This window comes from Salvia splendens, chromosome 5 (genome assembly GCF_004379255.2).
Source record: "Salvia splendens isolate huo1 chromosome 5, SspV2, whole genome shotgun sequence".
NCBI classification, from domain to species: domain Eukaryota; kingdom Viridiplantae; phylum Streptophyta; class Magnoliopsida; order Lamiales; family Lamiaceae; genus Salvia; species Salvia splendens.
Window position 1 is genome coordinate 40619996 of NC_056036.1, and position 23045 is coordinate 40643040.

At 37.6% G+C, this 23045-nt stretch overlaps 3 protein-coding genes and 1 non-coding gene across 6 annotated transcripts; 1 reads left to right on the forward strand and 3 right to left on the reverse strand.

Annotated features, from left to right (window-relative positions):
* The first annotated feature begins 4034 nt into the window (after nt 1–4034).
* On the forward strand, nt 4035–4187 carry LOC121806076. Its single transcript, XR_006051612.1, has one exon. It is a non-coding gene; the product is annotated as a U4 spliceosomal RNA (small nuclear RNA).
* Nucleotides 4188–5860: 1673 nt separating this feature from the next.
* On the reverse strand, nt 5861–7763 carry LOC121805635 (GTP-binding protein SAR1A-like). The gene is made up of 3 exons (XM_042205575.1): nt 7540–7763; nt 7324–7455; nt 5861–6452 (listed from the first exon to the last, which is right to left on the reverse strand). Exons 1-3 carry the CDS (start codon nt 7666–7668, stop codon nt 6129–6131), a joined length of 585 nt encoding a protein of 194 aa, XP_042061509.1. The 5' UTR covers nt 7669–7763; the 3' UTR covers nt 5861–6128.
* Nucleotides 7764–8205: 442 nt separating this feature from the next.
* Nucleotides 8206–13609, reverse strand: LOC121805168 (DNA replication licensing factor MCM7-like). The gene is made up of 15 exons (XM_042204957.1): nt 13465–13609; nt 13314–13381; nt 13162–13221; nt 12853–13076; nt 12303–12480; nt 12093–12215; nt 11924–12013; nt 11246–11388; nt 10489–10666; nt 10118–10309; nt 9865–10037; nt 9491–9694; nt 9107–9272; nt 8637–8858; nt 8206–8438 (listed from the first exon to the last, which is right to left on the reverse strand). Exons 1-15 carry the CDS (start codon nt 13493–13495, stop codon nt 8334–8336), a joined length of 2157 nt encoding a protein of 718 aa, XP_042060891.1. The 5' UTR covers nt 13496–13609; the 3' UTR covers nt 8206–8333.
* Nucleotides 13610–13992: 383 nt separating this feature from the next.
* On the reverse strand, nt 13993–22331 carry LOC121801794 (vacuolar protein sorting-associated protein 51 homolog). Of its 3 annotated transcripts, XM_042201202.1 has the most exons (20): nt 22009–22331; nt 21107–21246; nt 20901–20955; nt 20368–20475; nt 20179–20277; nt 19977–20054; nt 19340–19417; nt 18751–18894; nt 18378–18478; nt 18203–18270; nt 17626–17699; nt 17424–17490; nt 17026–17144; nt 16047–16313; nt 15855–15959; nt 15447–15518; nt 15309–15359; nt 14871–15104; nt 14600–14776; nt 13993–14474 (listed from the first exon to the last, which is right to left on the reverse strand). In XM_042201202.1, the coding sequence occupies exons 1-20, from the start codon at nt 22192–22194 to the stop codon at nt 14349–14351; spliced, it is 2349 nt and encodes a 782-aa protein (XP_042057136.1). In that variant the 5' UTR covers nt 22195–22331; the 3' UTR covers nt 13993–14348. The 3 variants fall into 3 exon arrangements, with proteins under 3 accessions (XP_042057136.1, XP_042057137.1, XP_042057135.1); XM_042201203.1 differs by lacking the exon at nt 19340–19417; XM_042201201.1 differs by having other exon boundaries at nt 20179–20475.
* Between the last annotated feature and the right edge of the window lie 714 nt (nt 22332–23045).

Genomic DNA, 23045 nt, shown 5'->3' on the forward strand with positions numbered 1-23045 from the left:
TACAAAAAGTAATTATTCGCGGATGAACAAAATGACAAATTGAGATGATTAATGGTGAATGAATGGAGTATATGATACTTCATTCGTCCACCAATATGTGTCTCATTTATGATACAAGTTTTAAGAAATATAATATAAAATGAGCGGTAAAAAAATTTATGTCCTACTTTTATATGTAAAAGATAAATAAAAAAATTAATGAACTGTAAAGTTCAATACCAAAAATAATAAAAATAAAATGAAATAGAGAGGAGTAATATATACGGAAAAAAAATAGACACAATAAAAACAAGAATTATTTAAGGTTCGGTTTGATGATAAGGGAGTGAGTTGGTATATTTCCAAAAGGTGTTGTCACATTAATACGTATTTTATACCTATGCAATTAACCCTAAAATTTTTAAGACTACTATATTTAAATCTCACATTTAAGGAATTTGTAATGAGATTTCGCAAAGAATGCACACGCACCAATTCCCCATTTGTTAAGAATAAATTCTCTTCAACAAATAAGAATGATTAACCCCATTTGTTAAGAATAAATTCTCTCAAATAAGAATGATTGACGAATTATTCAAATAAAAAATAGTAGTCGATTTATATTTAATTGCGAGCTCACGGGTGAATTTTTTTTATCCACCAACTAATGACATGATCCTTATTTAGGGGAGAATACCATTATAAAATTGTAATTTTATATGAAAATTCCCTTAGCAAGATAATTGAATACAATAAAATTCACATTCTCTAGACATGTTGGTGCACGAGGAGGCAATTGAGTATGTGAACTACTAATAAATTAGAAACAATAACGATTGAGACCATAAAATTAGAAATAGATAAGAGTTTCCTAAAAATACGTAAATTTTAGTGAGTGAGAAACTTTGGTTGGAAGGAATGATGGATCACGGGCAGCAAAGTCAACAATATTTTTGGAATATTCTCACAAAAATCAACAATACTGCTTAATTATGGGGTGAATTGAATTTTGGGTCCCTTTGATTCGAAGCTAAGGGCATCAGTAACCCCGTCCCCATTTCCGGCCCCAAGTCCCCTCCACGTCATCATTCCTCTACAGTTGCGGCCCAAGCCACAACTGCTGTAACCCTGCAGGTTGCGGCCCGGGCCGCAACTAATAAATGACACTATTCACAACTCCAACCTATTTTGAAAGTAAAATAAAAAACGCTGTAAATTTATAACACGAAAAATTTAATTTCATCGAATACTGCAAAATTACAACATATAAATTTTTAAACTGAAAATAAAATACATGAAAACATAACGTCAATGCTGGAAAACGTTGTTGCGAGTCCAAATTTCTTCGATTAGATCGGCTTGGAGGCGAGTGTGTTGTTCCTCTTGGCGCATCGCAGCTGAACGAGCCATGACATTGCGGATGTCGTGAGGAAGGCCCTGCACGGGCGGCTCGGTGACAACGTAGTTACTCCCGCTGCTGGCGAGCGGATCGTCGCTCCACAAAGTGACGTTATCTTGTTCGTCCTCAACAATCATGTTATGCATTATGATACATGCATACATTGTGTCGGCGATGTTTGACCGCTGCCAACCACGGGCCGCTCCCTTCACGATAGCCCACCGCGCTTGGAGGACTCCGAATGCACGCTCGACATCTTTCCGAGCCGCCTCTTGCCTTTGGGCAAACATTGCCCTCCGATCGGTTGTCGGAGCTGTGATAGTCTTCACGAACACGGGCCATCGAGGGTAGATCCCGTCTGCCAGATAGTACCCCATACTATACCGACGGTGGTTGGCCGTGAACTCTACGTTCGGTGCTCGCCCAGTAACAAGTCGTTGAACAATGGAGACTCGTTCAACACATTGAGGTCGTTGTTGGACCCCGCGACACCAAAGTAGGCATGCCAGATCCACAATCTGCAATCGGCAACGGCCTCCAACACAATCGTGGGATGTGTGCCCTTGTGCCCGCTAGTGTATTGTCCTCTCCAAGCCGTTGGACAATTCTTCCACTGCCAGTGCATACAGTCGATGCTTCCAAGCATCCCCGGGAAGCCGTGGGCCCGCTCGTGCATGTCGACCAACTTGCTAACGTCGTCGGTCGTTGGCTTTCTCAAGTACGTATCCTTGAATGCTTCGACGACTGCCCGACAGAATCTAGCGAGGGACTCCCGTCCAGTAGGCTCGCTTACATGGAGATACTCATCGAACATATCTGATGTAGTTCCGTAAGCGAGTTGACGAATGGCAGACGTGCATTTCTGCAACGTCGATATACTTTCCCGGCCCACAGCATCGGTAGTTTGGCAGAAATACGGGTCACGAGCTACAACGGCGTTGACAATGCGTATGAACAAAGGCCTCCGCATCCGGAACCGGCGACGGAACATCTGATCACTCCATCGCGGATCTCTAGAGAAATAATCCGTGAAAAGCCGCAAGGCAGCTTGTTCACGGTCTCGGTGAATATACATCCGGGTACGTGGTACCCGGGTTCGTTGTTCGTTCCGAGCTTGAATAGCAGCTTGGAAGCGTTCAACTTCGTTGTTCATTTCTTCTTGGATTGCCGGTACCGCCTCTCCTAACACTCGGGTCAATTGATCTTCGAATATTCTTTGACGAGGAGGCATTTTTTTCGAATTTTAGGAAGAGATTTGAAGTTGAATGTGAAGTTGAATGTGTATGAAAATGGTGTAGTATTTATAGAAAAAAATTTCGAATTTAAATAAAAAAAAAAAAATTTGGTTGCGGCCCGGCCCGTCACCGTGCAACGCTGGGCCGGGACGCGGGACTTGCGGCCCGTCTCCGTGCAACCCCGTCCCGGGCCGGGACGCGGGACGCTCCCCAGGCCGGTCACGCGTCACCGGGACGGTCCTGAGCCGTGCCGCACTTCCGTGTAATGCATGGGACGGGCCGGGACTCGCAATTTGCGGCCCGGCCCCAAGCGTTACGCATGCTCTAAGAGCATCCACGTCTGTACTCTTACCAAAGAGCACGGATGTGGGTCCGAACCCATTTTTATTATTTTTTACTCTCTGCTCTTAGGCAAAAGCACAACACTCACATTCATGCTCTTCCGCAAGGACATGCTCAAGGGTCTCACTATTCTATTATTCAATTTAAATAAAAACATTTACACAATATTAAAATGCATTAAAAATACCCGGAATACTATTACAAATTATAAAAAATTAAAAATTCCATAATTAAATTCCTAAAAATTAAAAATTACATAATTAAAATCTTACAAATTTAAAATTACATAATTAAAGGCTAAAAAATACCCCCGTGGAAGACTATTCCCCTAGCCCTATCCCCAATGTTCTTCGGAGACCCCGTATCATTGCCAAATGTGAATCAAGTTACTCGGGGGTCATATTTGACCTATCGGCCAAATTGAATTGGGCCAAAAGGGTCCACAACGAGTTGATGGGGGGTTGAGGTGGCACAAACGGAGCGGGGGCGGATGGGAATTGTGTAGTGTGGTGTGGTGTGAATTTTTTTGTGTGGAAGTGAGAATATTTATAGATGAAAATGTGAATTTTGGGGAAAAAATTGAAAAATAAATTAAAAGTGGGGAGAAAATGGATATAATTTATTGAGAAGTGGAAAAATATTTTTTTATTTAATTCGGATTTTTAAAAATTAAATCCGATTTTTAAAAAAAATGAAAATGCCAACGGCATTGCCGTTGGCCAATCAAGTGTCGCGACGTCAGCTGCTCAGCGGCACGGACGTGCTCGATGCATCGAGCAGCGCTATACCAGTGGCAAGAGCACAGCGGCGAGCAGGGGTGAGCCGCGCTAGCGGCACAGACGCTATCCTTGGGCGCGAGCACCGCTGCGGATGCTCTAAGTGTCACGAATATAGACAATAGTCACTATACTTAGACCTCAAATTAAAAAATAAGAGTATAATTTAAAGAGAAATTCAACTCAATTTTATGTGGTACAATTAATGATATGCACAAACTAAATATTATCCCACATCGTTTAATATATTCAAAAATTAAGTGTGTGTTAAATAAAAATGAGAGTAAGTAGTATTGTAATAGCATCTTTGCGCTTGGGGCAATGACGCAGCTAGTGAGGTTTTAACTGAGGCGCGTCTATTGTTGGTTGAAAACTATTTCCAAACCCCCTCTTCGACCCTAGCTTGACTTGGGCTGTCGAGAATTTTTGGAAGGGCTCCCATTTATAGGAAAAGCCCTGCAATATAGTTATAATTTTATTACTATCCAAATAAATACTATGTCAAGTTTGATCATTTTAATAAATTAATAACTAAAACTACGTAGAAGTGGTATAGTAGTACCATTTTTGACGTCCCAATTCAGTTTCATAATTTGAATTACTCCATAGCTTTATCTCTTGCACCATGAGAACTCCAGAAATGGTGCATCTATCCAATTGAAAAAACACGAGACTAGATCTATAGAAAAAGATGCTCTTTTGATTAAACGAAAATTACATTGGGTTGATGCCGGGGGAGGATGTGGTATTTTCAAGGATTGTTGCCAACTTTGGAATCCCAAATTCTAACTCTTTTTAGAAATGTCATTATGAAACATTATGTCCTGTCATGTAAAGGAGATTAAACTCAACAATTTTATGCGTTACAATCAATGACATGCAAAGACCATCATCTAATATTGTGTGTTGAATAAAAAGATGAGTAGTAGTAGTAGTAAAAGCATTGTTGCACTTGGCAACGACCCAACTAGTGAGGTTCTAACTGAAGCGTGTCGTCTATTGTTGATTGAAAATTATTTCCAAACCCCCTCTTCCACCCAGGTTTGTTTGTCGAGAATTTCTAAAAGTACATTTTTTTGTGGGAAAAATCGTACATTACAATTGCAATTTTGCCATGGCTTTTCTCTTATATCTTTCTTCTTTCAGGTTTGATATTCTAGTGTCCTAGACTTCCAGACTTTGAGGAACCACACCATTCAACCCTAACTTGGTGGTTAAACTCTTTGAGGTTGCAAGTGTCCTTTAGATTTATAATTGTCTCATCAAAAAACTTACCAGCATAGTTCCCAATTATTGTACCGGAGTTGGGTCCAATCACATTTATCGAACCCACTCGTTGTGGAGTTAGATTCAATCACAATTACCAAGCTCTTGCACCACTCATTATAAATGTATCCCAACAATACTTCTTATTTTTACAAAATCTTGAATCCCACTGTCACAATCCACTCTTTGCTCTTGAAGCAACACTTTCCCAATGTTAATGTTGCACACTCATGGTGGATGGAACACCAATGTTAATGTTGGAACACCAAGGAGGTCTTTAAAATTTCTGTTTATTTTTCTGATAAAAAGGAGGATGGAAACTCCAAAATAGCAAAGTGAGTGAGAAAAACTGACTAAATCACCTCATGAATCGCTTCTACAACTAAGCCAGTCTACTACTACCTTGCCAAAATCTCACTTAGAACTAGCATGGCCCTAAAACAACATCGTTCCCCTCTCTTCTCACCGCCACCTAACTTGACACCAACATCTCCAATGAAGATGGTGAACTTTGCCTGCCCTTCAAGTTTCTTCACCTTTCATCACTGACAACCAGGAAGGCCATTTCAACTTTCGAGCATCAGTTCGAAAGCAGACGCACACATTAACAATCCCCAGAGGTCATATATCCCATTTTTCCATGAGCTATCAATTTAAACGCCACAACATCAACATAAACTTGTGTTAGTGAGGCAACTAACACTCCCTAAAAGCTCTAACATCCAAGGAGTGGGTATCTAACCAAACTAATATACAACTGGTTTACTACCATGAACAATTCAATAAAATGACATAAGGAACTCAACAAACATTAGTTTTAAGAGCTGCACATCAGGCAAAGATTCAAACAGAAAATAACAATGTTTCCAGAAACAGTCACAAAGATATGATATGTATATAGTATATCCATTTATCTAGCACCAACTCCTCATAGACAGCCAAATTTCAGATAAGGATTGTACAGAGAAGACGCATAAGTTGTAACAACCATCAAATCAAACCAACCTGAAAGAAATTAATACTCTATCCATTTAATATTTTTGATCTTTTCGGTGAGGAGCAGTTCTTCCTATCTTCTTCAAGAAATACGAGTTATGGGCATGCCCATTAGACATTTATATGGTAACAACTCTAATTAATATATTGAGAGACCCATTTGAAACCATCACCATAGCCCATTTTGCGCACAATGCTGCACATGAATACCTCCAGAGGGCGGCGCACATTAGAATCTTCAAGATTAACCTTCCCTTTTCCAGTTGTCACACCATCCAAGCCAAGGTGATAACGCAATTCTTCTTCAGATGCAGCATATGGTATGTCAATCTTGTTTCCCAGAACGAGAAATGGGACAGTGGCAAGGGCCTCATCAGAAAGTAGTGCATCTAGTTCTTTCTTCGATTCTGCAAAACGCTCCTTGTCATAGGCGTCCACTAAATAAACTACAGCATCAACCTGCAGGACCATAAGACACAATTGTTATTATATAATAATATATCTCATTAGGTTTTAAAGTGCTTGAATCGAATATTGACAATAAAAAGTAAGAATTTTCTTTATGAAGTTTAGCACTTCCTCAGGTGATAATCTATATGAGATCCATATGTTTTCCCTTGCAAACTTCATGACTGGATACATTTTGAAAAATAGTTTCAATTTTTCACCACATTACAACTTAAGGCTGATATATGTTGATCAGACTGCAACAAATATGAGTAGTCCAATCTCATTAACAAGTCTTGCACTCAACAGTGTCTAAACCTGTTAAATATCAAAATTTGCTTTTTATACGTGTTGGTCTCATAATTTTCACTGTACATGTTGAGGTGCTAAAGGATCTAAGCTTACCTCCCCAATAAAATCACTTCATTAGGCCAATTGTTCTAACTCTAAATTGCACCAGTGAAGCCCGAAGGTAAGAGCTAAAAAGAACACGGAGCTTCCACTGTTACATTGACACATTATGTGTTTCCAACATTTTAGTTTATTACTGACATAACATGGGAATGAGCTAAAGACATATATTCACCATTGCAGTTCCAATTTATTCACATTACAAAGCCCAAATAACAACAAAACACTACTAGCTTCAAAAATTCATCTATTGCACGATATTTGAATCACTCAAAACCGTGAAAACAACAAGTAAATCTAAATCCAAACATGACTTGAAGAATTCCATGAACACAGATGAAACTTTAGAAACAATCCCTAATTTCTAGCAAAACATTCTGTAAACGCACCGTTTACTCATCGACTGAAGATGGCAAAACCACAGCAGCGCATTCAAAAACACAAACAGAAAAATAGACTGAATAAAATCTACCTTAGCGTAATAGTCCTTCCAGACTCTACGAGCAATCTGATGACCTCCTAAATCGAAAGCTTTGAACTTAATTTTGCCAATACTGAGCTCCTCCGACGTCGGATACTGCGTCGGCTGATGCTGCACTAATCTCTGAATGAAACCACGCTTCCATCATCAGGATCCATTAATCAAATCAATTAATTAAAAAAAAATTTAAAAAGGAAGAAAGAAGACCTCATCCTTGAGCATGTGGAGGAGCGTGGTTTTTCCGGCATTATCGAGGCCGAGGAACAAGATCTTAGCCTCCTTCTGCCATAAACCGAGAGAAGCCAAAACGCCGTAAAACCAGTCCAAGAGAAACATGGTCGATCGGCGGCGGCGGATCTGGTTTGATTGAGGCGGAGAAATTGATAGTGACGGACGGCGGAGGAATGGAATTTGGGAAAATTAATAGGAGTATTTATTTTAAATATAAATTGCGTGGATTTTATGGCTCAGGTGTGACGTGTCCCTTCTATTAGGACTGAGCCACGTAACCACCGCCTCCCTTTTTTAACCAAATTAATATACTAATTGGAATTGGGATTTGCATTAGATCTTTAAAATGACTAATTATCAGTTACGACTAGATTTCATCAGTTGAATGAAATTATGAAATTATGAAATTATGAAATCATGATAATATAGAATGTTGAAATTTAACTTTATCGAAATATCATAATAGTACGCCTTTGTCGAGGCTATGGTAGTGGGCCCACAATTTGTTAACATTAACATCACCTTCACATATTCGAAATATAGAGTGGACAAAATAAAATTGTAGTAACAAAAATTTTTTAATGGTCAAAATTTGGGAAATGTAACTAGACACATTACATGAATGATTAAGTAAAGGGAGCATAAAAAAGATTGAATAACATTAATAGAACTATCAGCAAATAATTCAAGCATCTACAGTTTAAGTTATCTAGCTAAGCTTTCCGTCTATGGCAACAGCATATTATATGTGACACTATGCATCACTTAAGCTAAGCATCAATGAAGCGAATGTCGAAGGTGTTAGGATGGATCTGCCACACGTTTAAGGCAGCGTATTCCTCTAAGCATTCTTTGAGCTGGGCTTCGCTGTATCCCTGGTTAAACCGAGGTTCAGACAATCAGATATCCAGCATATAAAACACCATAGAATTGAAGCATTCCCAGCAGTATGAGTTTAGATCAGGGAAATGCATAGTTTCTATTTCTCATAAATCAATTCACTTGCTACAATGAATGATGAATCAGAATAAAGTTCAGAGTAAAGGTGTCACAGGCAACTTGGAGAAACTGACCTTTCTTGAGATCCAGTTGAGCGCATGGGCATAGCTTACGTCCGTTTTGTTAGCTCTTGCAGCCTCATCACGTAAGATCGAATAGATATCAGATATTGCATCCAGACCAGACCGTTGGCGGTCATCTGAATACAATGAGAACTTTGACATTTGCATTAACCTAAGAGCCTCATCCACATCACTCTGAGCTACGTTGTCAGAGAATCTGAGTCTTGCCAGAGCCTGAAAAAACAAAAAGTACCATCTGCCATGCTAGAGATTATACATTTTTATATTGTAAACAATAAATTAATATTGGGAAACAAAGATTGTTTAAAAGGTTGAAAACTTTGTTTTATTAAGCCACAAAACAAGATGAGCAGCATAGGTTGTCTGATTGATAGTATTCTGTAAAAGGAATCACTCATGAGCAAATCTATTCCAAATATTCACCTTCTTGCAATATTTCAGCATCCAATAAAGAAACTTACAGCTGATATCCTCAGAATACTGAGAAGAGTTCTGATAGTTGTATACGTGTGTGGAGCGTTTGATTTTGCTTCTTCCTGCCTGATAGTTGAATATGCACTAGCTATATATTCCTCCAAGTCCCTTGGTACAGCAGGAGACAGTTTTCGTGCAGCTGAAATATATGCCCTGATAATCACAAGGCATTTGGTTAACACGAGAAAACAATTAACTTTTAATAGATATGAGTCGGAGACATTGACGACCCTGCATCCTAATTTACACAAGATATGGTTTGCAAACTTTAGCTCAAGGCCGGTAACTAGCACAACTTATTTTTCATATTTACGACAAACTTGACTGGAGAAATGAGAACCATCTCCAACAGTGAAGTTACTGCTACTTACCTAAGGAGAGATGGCTCAAGAGGAGTGAACCCAAGATCTGGCGATTCTTTTGCTTGGTGTACATGGAGAACATGCCGAGCCATTTCAAGATCAGTATCCATATCTGCTCGGTCTAAGATCAACCACAGAAGATCAAACCTTGACAGAAGAGCTGGAGGAAGATTAATATTCTCAGCAGGTGATCTCCTTAGATCATATCTACCCCTGCAACACAAGAAAGTTATGTTGTGAAACATCAAAGTTAACATCTGGAAGACCTCACACTTAACTATTAGAAACCACTTGATGATTATAGTTCCATATCAACTATTGAACTAACTTACATAGATTCAATTGTGAAATACAAACTGCATTGAGTTTACAAAAATAGGTACCAGGCAGGATTAGCAGCAGCAAGAACAGCAGTTCGTGCATTCAAGGATGTAGTGATTCCAGCTTTAGCAATGCTAACTGTTTGCTGTTCCATTACTTCGTGTATTGCTGTACGATCAGATTCCTCCATTTTGTCAAACTCGTCAATGGCACAAATACCCATATCCGCAAGTACCTGATAGATATGGTGATTAGTATAACTGTACAATGGAAGAAAGAGATATCCCAATGGTTTCAATGAAAAAACATCCTCACCAGAGCTCCACCTTCCAAAACCATTTCATTTGTCACTGGATCCTTCATAACAGCTGCAGTCAGACCAACTCCACTACTTCCCTTGCCAGTTGTGTACACACCTCTTGGCGCAACATTGATTATGTGTTTCAGAAGCTGACTTTTTGCAACACCCGGATCACCCATCAAACATATGTGTAGGTCTCCTCTAATCTGCATTGTATATGAGGGAACTTCATTTTACTAAAGTATGATAAAGAAAAAATAACTTTAAAATATGCAAACATGATACAGATTCTAAAATATATCGGTGCGCTAGGAGATTCATACATCCAAGTGAATCGTTGGAACATCATAGAAGTTTGAGCAAAGGGAATCTACACAGGTAGTACCTTCATCCCATCTTTTAATTTTCGATGAGGAGCACCGACTAGGAGAAGAAGAAGTGCCTTCTTAATATCTTCATGTCCAAAAATTTCAGGGGCTAATGATCGTGAGAGTTTGTTATAGATATCACCATCCTCAGCTAACCGAGCAATCTGCTCCTCCTCCTCCCCTCTAAGGTCATAGCTGCATTTAGAAGATCAAATCAACAATAAGGTTGTCATAGAACTTATTGTGTTCACGAGATATTTAACTGAAGAGTTGAACAAATGGAACTCCACAACATTCCTCTGTACAAACTGGTAAGAATGATTCGTAAAATATCCGGTAAGCTACTTGCTTTTAATTAGATGATTATTTAAGTTCCTTGTTGAACCCAGAATCAGGAGTGAATCTTATAGAAGAAAAAGATTACAACATTGAATTGCTATAGTTACTTGTTTCCATTAACAATGAATGAAGGTGGCATGATTTTACATAAAAAAAAATAACAAAACTTTGTCAATGTCCATTTGGGTTTACTAAGCATAATTTTATATAAAAAAAATCACACAAATTTTAAATACTCTGTAACTACACAGTATTAGCTGTACAGAACCTATCTGTGCAAACAAAAATAATGATTGGCTCTTTACCTTACGCTATTATAAAGTAATTTTATTTTAATAACTTCAGCACATGCATGTAGCAAATTACTCAGAGCTAATACCTTAGATTATTGGACATGGAAATTTATGGAATTGATGCAAATCTACAAAAACTTACTCTTCATATTTTTTCTTGAAGTGGGTGACAGACATTGCATCCAAGTAAGTATCAGCAATCAAGCCAGCTCGCATTGCCCTAAACCCAACATACGGAATTGGGAGAAATATTCCTGACAACTCTACAACATCACCAGGAGAAACCTGAAGTATATTAAGTGTAAAGGTTAATAAGGTTGTGAAAAACAAAACATAACTGAAACAAAAGTAAAGCTCAAGAGACGGATAACATTGAAAAAGAGGCAAAAGGGAAATCATATGGCAAAATATATCAAATTGAGCTTTAATACGAATAGGGAGAACAGATTCTTATACAAATGGGTCTTAGAACTTGTACACTGGGAGAAAAATCTGAAAGGTGCGATTCAAATAACCTAGGTACTCATGTCTGTGTCATTTTATATTAAAAGATGCCACAGCATGAATATGCACTTTGAAGTTTGATACACAGACACTTTACAAGACATCAATGATCATCGACTCTCACACTTTTTCCCAAGTTTACTAGTGAAAGGTTCACAGAACCAAGGTACTCATGTCTGTGTCAGCTGTCATAAAAGGTCCCAAGAAACATATGGCACAAATAGACAAATCCTGTACAGCATGTTCCCAAAACAAGGCTTACTATTATTACAATGCATATCTGCTAAAAGTAGCTTTTAAATTTTTAATCACTAACCTTTCTAGTAAGCTCTCCTCTAAAATGCACCGTCATTGATCGAGGAATGTGACCTTTTGGAACATGTTCAGCTAGTTCTTGCATTTTGGCCTGAAAAGTATATTAGAAAGTTTACGGGAACATATACTTTCAGAGGGGTCTTGAGCATAAGCCACAATGAAATGCAAACCTCCTGAAACTTCAAAAATTTCGATGCTCTGAGTTGGGGAATGAGCTTCCCTTTTGCATGGTTTGTTTTGCATTGTTCAGAAACACAATCAAATAGAGGCATAAATACTCGAGCAGTAACTTCCTGTGTCACATGTAACAATTAGGTTATCAACTAAATGAGTCAAAAGGATGACAGAACTCATAATCAATTGGGAACCAAAGATAAAACCTGATAGATTTCAAATCCACACTCCTCACATGTGTAGACAGCAACCTGCATTAGCGGTTTGACATCTGAACATCGTGTCACAATGCCAGATATCCTTACAAGCTGACCAATATATGAAGCTTTAACCTCCCTTATCGTGAATGGCCTCCCTTTTGGAGATGCCTTCACATAAACTTCGCTGATATAACAAAGACAAAATGTTACTTCTACAGTTCCACCATTCCTTACAAATTACGCAGACAAGTATAAGTCTCCATTGTTCTTTTTCTTCTTTTGGACTCCATAACTACCAACAAGTGACGACACTAGACACCGAAACACTATTAAAAACGCAGAAAATGCAATTGGCGCTAACCCAACATTGTTTCAAAATATCCCAAATTACTGCATTCAACCAACCATTTTCTGCTGTCATAATTGGTATGCCATTAAACTATAGGTACAATGTTTTGAAATCAACTACAAATCAGCAGTGCTAACAGATTAAAAAGATTAATTAAATTAAAGCAAATAGTCAAGCATCGAATACAGCGTGATCCACAAAACTTACTAAAATCTTTTAATTTCAGGAGGCATCTTCTTTTGGGGATCAGAAGCTCCACCGGAGTCATTTTCGTCGACAACCCTCTGAGTCATAAAAACATCATCTTCGTCATCCGGAAGCACCTCGGTTGGTTCTGGCAGCAGCTCATCAATTGCATCAGCAAATATCCCAATATATCGCCGTGTGTTTTCAGTGACGCGCCGGAGAAATTCCTCATCCAAATCCTTGTACTAAATTTTTCCAAACAAAACCCTAAAGTCAGAGCTACTGCACCCAAATTAATCGGACTAACATACTAAGACCATAAACTTTTACATTGAGTAGATCTTCGAGCTCGATCTGGACGACCTTACTCTTCCGATTCGCTACATCTTGCTGGAAAGATAGCAAAACGAATTTGTCAATTAAAAATGGGGGAGGGGTGATAATCAATTCATTAATGCAGTGAAGAAGCAGGGAAATCTCACAAGGATGCCAAAATATTTGGCTTCGCCGCTCGCATCTATAAAGTTAGTAAGGAAATCCTTCGCGATTTCTGCAATACAGAATGAGATCTAACATTAATAGGCAAAAACAATTAGACGCACGACGATGCTAAGACGTCCGCGGTTGGCTTGCCTCTATCTTGCTTGAAGTCAAATTCGTTCATTGCGGCAACGTCCGCGCTTGCCCGATTGTGCGTGTAGAGAGAGTGAGAGTGACAGTGATGAGCAGTTGGATATTGGCGGCAAATGAAGAGGAGGCAGAAATATAGGGTGGAAGTTTTGGCGGGAAAAGAGAGAGCGCTACAAATTGCAGATAGGTCCTCAAGAGTTTCTTATAATTGCATTTGAAAGCCTTGGATTTCTGGAAATTACAAATCGGTGATGCTGTTGTATAGTTACACGATTTATACAAATGTTTTATTTTATTTTATATTAATACAAAAAAATTAAATTTTGTATAAATAATACAAAAAATTTACCCCTTTTAAGAAGCAGTCTACAGTTAGTGATGCAATATATAATAAGTTGTTTACTATTGCCAACATGACATGTACAAAACATGAAACAAAGATGAAAGTTTTCATACATCCACGTAATGTATTAAAATGACATGCAAATAAATTTAACGCTTTTCAAAATTTTTAAGCCAACAAGACCAAAATTTAACCAAACTGCAATACACACTTATTAATTAAAGTGTGAGTCTTTATCTTCAAGCAAGTGGTTGGATAAAGAGTGTTCCATGATTAGTAACAAGTGATTCTGTTATTAGCCAACTTTGCAACCAACAATCTACATCACATTCATATCATCAGATAGGATAAAGAGACCAAAGGCTTACAAAAACTGGTTTTTTCTCAAAGGTATAAACGACATCCCCTCTCCTCCGACAACCATCTGAGCTGCCTATAATCTTTCTATGGCCTCGGCTGGGAATAGCCCGGTGCGACTCATTTACAAAAAAATCTTCAAGTCTTCACGTAGTAGAACCAACAAGAGAGGGCTCGTGTTACTTTCCTACTTCGATTTTTCATCTCCGCCTTGCTCGGAAGTCTTTGCTAGCTTTGCTTGAACTAGCCTGTCCATCACAGGAGGCTCCAGCGGATTTGGATCCAGACAGCGCTCTGCACTGCTAACTATCACCTGTTCAATCACACCACATCGACATTCTAATTTATGTTGCGCAATCAAAATACAAAAAAACAATCCGGCTATTCATTGAAAACTCTATAGCCATTTCCAAGAGAAATTGACGATGGCACACTTACCTCATCTAGCAAGAAATCAACAGCAGCTTCATCTTCAGTTATGTCCTTTAAAGTAGTCCTCAAAAAGTGAATGTCCAATTGAATCTGTTGAAATCCGCTACGGTTAAAGGTTTGGAGCCTGACAAACTCTTGGAAGCTCTTCAAGGAAAGTTTAACTATTGTTGTTACGACAGATTCCTGCAAATCATAGTAAATATCAATACACCATTGATCAGTTATTCATTCAAAGAATTATAAATCAAAAGCTCATACTAGAAAAAAGTGTCTCAACCTGTGTGTGCTCGACTTTTGTGAAGATTTCCATCTTTTGCTTAAACAATTTTGCTAGATGACTCTCCAGAAGCTGGCTTCTAGCCTTCTGAGTATTTGACCTGGTCAGTAGTCGGTCATCCCTCAGAGGATTGCTGCGTGAAGAAGTAGTGCTTCCATTGCTATTGTTACGACGATGCTTGTGAGTGAGGCCCTCAGGCAGAATTTGCTTTACTTCAGACCTTATTTCATCGAGCTTATGGATGATATCAAAAAATATCAATTCAAAATTAATTCATACTAGTATAAAATTCAGAATGGATAACAGAAGTGAAAGAAAAAAGGATAGATATGCACATAAGTCTCGTGGCAATGATGTAACTCAAACTTTGTATTTCAAATCTTCAAGAAAACAGGAACAAATAAATACAAGAATAAAACATCTAGTTGGACTTATTACCTCTTGACGAAGTAAATCCACAAACATATGCACTTCTCTGGGTTCTTTATGCTGCAGAAACACGTGAGAAGTTAAATACTCAGCTAGATCAGCTGTTGAAGTAAGGATGAAATAAAATTAAGCAATGGTTTCAATTACCTTCACCCAATTTGGGGCTGCAAACCTCTTCTTCAATAGAACTGATATTTTCTGAGTTCTCATTTTTATGTACTGAAAAGTGCAGTAACGGTCATTAAGAACTAGTGCAGTTAATGAGCTACTTATTCCGACAAGAACAGCAGAATGCATTCATCAAGACTAGCAATAAAATATACAAAAGCATTATCCATCATTGAGGAACATTCATCCAAATTCAGGCAAACACTACCAACCACTCAAACAAGAATAGACGAAATCAGGTGTGTGTGAGTTGGCCAAGCGGAAAAGGTCTCACTTCTCAGGTTCGAGTCCTTTGTTGCGCGGCCTTTATATTTAAATTCATTTACCATAAAAAAGAATATATAAAATCAAAAGCTTTACTTGAAGGTTTAGATCAAGAATACTCACAAGGTGCAAGAAACTTTCCCCAGATGACCGAAAGATGCGACAAATTTCAGCGGGATCTGTTGCGAGGCCACGGACCCCACCACCAGCAGAAAGTGAAGCTAGTTCCTGCAAATTTGATTTGGGTGTCAGATACAATTCAAACCTATACATACATATTAACAGGATTCTGGGTTGGGGGGATCAGCTCCCTGCCTCTGTGATTCTGGGGATGGCAGTTTGTTCGATATAAAGAGTTAACTGTGCCAGTACAAGAACAAGCCCAGCAGATATTTTTTCTCCTGGCATCTCCTCTATCAAATTAACATCTTGAAATGCTGTAATTTTTTTTCCAGAGAGCAAGAGAAAATAGCCATCAAGCTTTCTGAAGAAATCTTGGAACCCTTCATGGACCCAGTCGATTGTTAAGTCTCTCAACTTGAGTAGTAACTCTGGGTTTTCATCAAGCAGCAGCCTGAAGTCCTGCGACAAAAGTATATAGTGTTTATGAAGCAGCACTACATGACAAAAGCCACTTATAGCGACAAAAGTGTGATCATCTTCTTTTGTTATATCAGAAACCACATGAACATATTAAGATGGTTATTTTATAATTTTAATATTTCAAAGATAAAGCTCTACTCCTGATACACCAAGAACACAAGAATTTTGTATAAACTGATTGCTTGTGCCCACTTTCAATCATAGAAAATTTCAAGCTTCTAAACCATGGACTACAATGTATTATTGGTCTTTATTTACAAGCCATTAAACCTGGTTTTGAAATGAATGAGGATGTACAAAAGTAAAGTTTGGCGAGAACTGAAGGCTTCATCAAGGGACATGTAAACATAAAGTGTAACATCAGAAAATGATGAGGCTGGTGTAAAGGTGGTAAAAGAAGAAACATATAACCAGCTCAAATACCTAGTTTGGAGTCTGTCTGCATTTTTGTTCCTTATACAGTAATATTTACAAGTTTGAATAAAAAAAGTGTTCAAATCCAGAAAACCAATTGAAATTTAAAAGGGATGAACAAGCTTTAACATATGTGAAATAAATTTCACATGATAAAACTGATCCTGCCTTTAAGGGACACAGAGATGGTAAAGAATCAAAACAGTTCATGGTAGTAAACTTTACATAATGGAAACAGTACAAGGGAGCAATGATATATCCAGGAATTTATCTTTACCATTAAGGCATCCATACTGCCTTGGATCACTGACTTTTTGCTTGCTTCAAGGGCTGCACGCAACGGATATTCTTCCTCCATCTCTTCTTTTACTGTAAATTGGTATTTCTTAAGGGTGTCTGGTAGATAAAAAGAAGCAAAAATGAGCATCGACAACAAAAATTTCACAATGGAGTTATCTCAAAAACCTTACACAAAGTCATTAGGGTAGGACAAATTAGCTTTCATATTTTCATAAGTGTATAGTTTAACTGTGAGCAGTGATATAGAATGTTGAGCCATCTCGAATGACTATCAAATACAAATGTATCTGAAATTCATACATAAAATGTTCAAGTATTCCTCTGAAATTAAATGAGACTTTGTGTATACTATAACATGGCACAGAGTCTACAAACCTGAGATATTCATCAAAAGCCGACTAAATGTGCTGCAGGTGTAATCTTTGATGGCAACACGAGCATGCTGGAAAAAATATTTACTAGTTTATTGCGCAAAATAAACTGAGGTTGAGAATGCAATGTAGGTACTAGGTAGATAGCTGGTAGGAGCAGACATAATTTGCTCTTGTACAATGCCGTTCAGCAAAAATGTCATTACCTGCAAAGCAAAATCTGGCAGGGAAGCTTCAGGTAGCACTTCATCCATAAGAAGCACATCAGTCCAGATAATGCCTGGAGAAATACAAAAGGCAAAAATAGATGGAATCATATAACCAGCCTTTATTCATTCCGTCTATCATCTTAGCCTCTTGAGAGGTCTGTGGCCCAACTGATACAGATGTCACATACACAAATATTTAAGCCAAAAAATGAGTTCTCATTACAAGTTTAGAGTAATAACAAGCACATAATGATTGCTTCTTTAACTATTACAAGTCTACATCTGGAGCTGGTCAGCCTAAATGACAACTTCATACTCGAGCATATTTTAAATATATTAATCCTCTCTACATAAGTCACGGTTTTGTATGGCTTCATAAAACTGTGAAAAATTTCTTAACGCCACATCCTGAGTAACATTATAGCTACACTTTCTTCCACCCCATGTAATGTAGTTTATGGTGGATTGAGAGAGTTAAAGCCAGATAAATAACTCTGAACATTCATACAAAAACAAAGAATGAAAAACCAGTGACCACAATCAACAGTGATATATGGTGGATAATGTTACTTACGGAGCATTGCCAAAAGATCTGCAGATCGGACATGCTTCATGATTTGTTGATGAATAGCTTCAAAATGCCTGATGTTTAGGTTTAAAGTTTAATCTCAGAGCAAATATGACAACTTAACACAACTCATAACACAAAAAGATGTACAATAGCAAAATTATCATAAAAGCAGCTGTACTTCTTAACGAGGTCTTGTCCGAGATTACATAGCTGTGGTTCCGAATGCAAGAATATAGCTTTATAAGCCCGAATGGCTTCCGCAAATTCATGAACTGATGCCTGAAAGTAAACATAATTTGTAATCTAAATGATGATACTTGAAGCCTACATATCTGAACTTTTGATATTAGTTGAAACTGATTCAAGTGCATGAGAAGAAAAACAAACTGTGAAGAATGGTGACTATTCAATTACTCTGATTTCTTTAAGTACATTGCTAACAGCAGGCGCCTATATAAAATATGATGAATGTAATTTGCAGCCCAACTGTTGCAGAATAATCTGTGTTCAAAACTTGCATAAGCAAACTCAAAGTTGCCAATTCCTCTCACCTCATGTGTGGTAGTAGAAGCAGATTTCGGGTTAATAGACTCATCAACATTAACAGGCACATTTGTTAACTCATTGTATTCCAGATCAAGGTCCACAAGAAACTGCTTCAACTTCTCAAACAATTTAACCTTCAGATTTTCAACCTATTCAACAAAAGGTGAAAAACAATTAGCAAAAGATTATTGACATCATGGGTAGACTACAATAGAACATTCACATACTTTCTCCTCAAGACACAAACCTAACGAAGCCTTATATTCCAAGAAACACCCATACTAAAAAACCTATCTTCTAATTGTAATGCATGGGACAGTGTGTCACTAATTAGAATATGTTATCAAGAAACAAAACTTTCAGATACGAACCAGAATAACAATTAACAAAAGATTATTGACATCAAAAGAAGAATAGCATAGAAGTTCATATAATTTCACCACATGGCCAGCAACCCGAAATATAAAACAGTAAATTCCCAGAAAGACCTACATTTAAAACCTTATTTGCTTAGTTTGTAATGCATTGCACATAGTGCATCAGAAGTTAAAACATGTTACTGAGATTCGAGAAACAAAAGCTTTGGATACAAACCGGAAAGTCCAACTTCTTAAGAAGCATGACAGACTCAGCTCTTGCTTGTATTGACTCAGAATCTGAGAAAACTAAACCCTGAAAGAAACACTCAGACTTAAAATGTGACTGATACAGAGAGAAAAAAGGGTGAGGGACGGAAACCCTTTAGCCCAAAACAACTCTTACCTTGCATTTACCCCTTTTAAGAAGCAATCTACAATTAGTGATGCAGCATATGTTCATTTCTACTGTAAAATGATTACATGTAGCTTCCCAGTATGCATACTAATACTAAAGAGATCAAATTAGGCCATTAGGGGAAACTAATATTCCTGTATCTTCCAAACCTAATTCTTTCACCATTAAAAATTTTAACAAATCCTGGTGATACTACTCATCTTTCAGTAAGATATAAATAAGTGTGTGAGAAAGCGCGAACATGTGAGACTGGAAAATGTCTTCTGTACTTTGTTGAAGGTAGGGATTGTTCAACTACCAGTAAATAATCTACACTGCTGTGTTGGTGAACCAGAAATATTACCGAGGCTTAAATATTTAGGTTCTGAGAGTGAACAAAAGCATCGTCACCCCCCGCAAGGATTACAAAGTGAGAAACTCGACAATAGTGAAGATAGCTGCGAAAAAAGGGACTTGCCTGCAAGTTTTTTATAATTACTGACACTGCTTCTTCTGATGCACGTTTGCAGTCCAGAAAGGAAGAATCCCCATATGCCTGATCATAGTAAGGAGAGGTCAGAGATAGGGCAGTTACTGATGAAATGCAGGGTTCATTATGCTGAGTTATGCTACAGAATGTGAATATATACAGATTCACAGAAAATTCAAAGGCAAAAGACCTTGAAGATTGGAGTGGCTCCTGTATAAAACTTTACTGCATCAGCATAGGCCTCTGACTTGATACACTTCTGAAGTCTTGTAGGTAGATCATAAATAAACTGCTCTACCAACAAAATATAACATCTTTGTAATTCTTGCATGACCAACCAATTATACAGGGCATCTGAGAAACATAACAACTCTAGTACCTGAACTTTTCGAAGTAAATTGCGTGTGCGGTGCAACTTCTCTATATGTTCTCTCTTTTCGAAAAGAGAAGTATTGACTCCATCGCTCCTAGATTGCACGGATGTTATCTGCAAAAGTAACAAGTCAATCTCTGATACAATTTGGGGTTAATTGCAAAAGAATTTACCAAATTAAGGTTTTTTTGCATTTTAATCATATTTCCTAAATTTTGGCAATAACAGAAAAAACTTCCAATCAGTTGCAATTCCTTGTCGGCCTCTAAATTCAGTAAAATTAAAGTGAAAATAAGCCAGAACTAGACGTCTATCAATCCGATGGTGCATCAGTTCAGATGTCTGTTGTCATGAATGGGAGGGGGGGTCAGTTTCAGTCTAGCATTGCTAAAATATTATATGCTATATGTGATTAAATTGCAAAAATAACTAATTCCTTGAATTTTCTAGTTACTGATCTTTATTTTTGATACAATTGTTTTGAAAGTCCGCAAAGTTCTAGTATTTAACAGAAACCAAAACGAATCTATACCAAACACCTTTTCCAGAAGCTGTTCCATGTTTGTCTCCATGCCAACAATATTATTTTTCATCCTAGAAACATGGAAATAATTAGGTTGAGCTGACAGATTATCATATAGATAAAAGTAAGAAAAAAAAGTTCAATACACCGTGCTCTTGTGGATGAGGATGTTCACAAACAAAAAAAATAACTGAGACTAGTCCTTCTAATAAGAAAAGTTACTTCTTTATTGTATCTGTTGCACTGATGAATTTGTTGTAGTTCTCATACACCAACATTTGAAGGTCAGTGTCTAGATTTTTAATCTCTGCAGCCATTTCCACATGCTTCTGAAGAAGACCCTCCAGGCTTGACTTTTGTACCTACATAATCAGTCACGAAAATAAGTTAAGGGAAACAACATATAGACAAAAGCCTCCATATTTTAGCGGATTCAAGAAAGCAGGTTCCTTCTCATCCGTGAGTGAGCAAAAAACAAATACTACTATACACTGAATATGAATTTCTACATTAGCAAAATGCTATGAGCAGTCCAGTCTGGCCATTAGTTTTTCTTTTTTGGCATCCGATAGACATTTGGAAGCAACAGAAATGGAGAAACTGGTTGAAATTTTTGAATAACAGTCCCGGTCCCCATAATAATAAAGCCCACATACATGTTTCTCACACATAAATGATCCTAAATACATTTTATATCAACCCATGGTTAAGTATCCTATATCGTTTATCTATCTTGTGTCATTTATCTTATATCAGCATCCAACCAACAATCAAGATATCATGTAATATTTCCCACTTATATAAACTACAGCGAAGAAGTTTAGTAAATGATGTTGAATGTATGATCAAATTGTAGCAGAAATGTCACAGCTCCATATTATCTGTTCCTTCCACCCAATTTAGAGATAGCCAATACACATACCCCTCAACTTAAGTCGTCTATATTCCCTCAACTAAGCATCATTCATAAAATTGCACAAAACACGTAATGTAACAATTCCATAACCAGCGCACCACTCAATTACTCGTGGAACAAGTAAAAAATTAAGAAATTCACAACCAATCACGGGCAATTAACATCATTGAATCGACAAAATTATTCAAAATTGAAGCGAGGAACGCACGAGGAGATTCATGTACTGATCTGCGTCGAATGAGGTGGTGTTGATGGTATCGAGCGTGGCGAATCTAGAAACAGTGTTGTGCGGCGGCGATCCGGGTATCGATTGATCGGGAGAGTAGAAACTGGAGAGCAGATCTCTCATTCGCTTCGCCTTGTCGTCCATCGGCAGTGCTCCTTCCACCTCCATATTTTGTCGCAGTTCAGCTACTGCTTTCGGCGATTTGTGTGACTTGTGTTGATCGAAGGAAGAGATAGATTTGGAAGTCCAGATGCAGACGCGGTGAAATGAAACCAAGCATTCAATTCATTATTTTCTCCAGCGCAGAAATTAACTACACAAATTAAAATTTGATATTTTTGCTATAAAAAATTAGAGCATCCGCGGCGCGGTTAGTGGACACCGTCCGTCCGTCCGTGCCAGAGGCGTGGTACGGCCTGCTCGATGCATCGAGCAGCTGACGTGGCGTGTTCTGATTGACCAATGGCATTTCCGTTGGAAATTCATTTTTTTAAAATCGAAAATAATACCAAAAAATAAAAATAAAAAAATTTTAGATTCCCAAAAATATGGTCGTTTTTTACCGTTTTCTGGAATTTTTTTTATTTTTTTATTCTCAAAATCATATATAAATACACAAATTTATCATCCATTTTTCACATCAAATCATCTCTCATTCATATTTTTTCATACAACTTATCTACATCTTTCTCTCTCACTCAAACCCTCTCAAATGGATTTCACTAGAGGTGTGCATTCGGGTTTCGGTTCGGTTTTTGTCAAAACCGAACCAAAACCGAAAAACCGAATTTAATTCAAAATCCAAACCGAACCAAACCCGAAAAACCGAAACCGAAAAAACGAAAACCGAACTTAAAAACCGAAAAACCCGAACAAAATCGAAAAACCTGAAAAAAATAAATACAATATAAATATATATTTATATATGTGTATTTTATTTTATTTTATATATACTAATAGAATATTTATATATAATATAAAATTAATAATACATATAATATATATTATATAGTAGAATA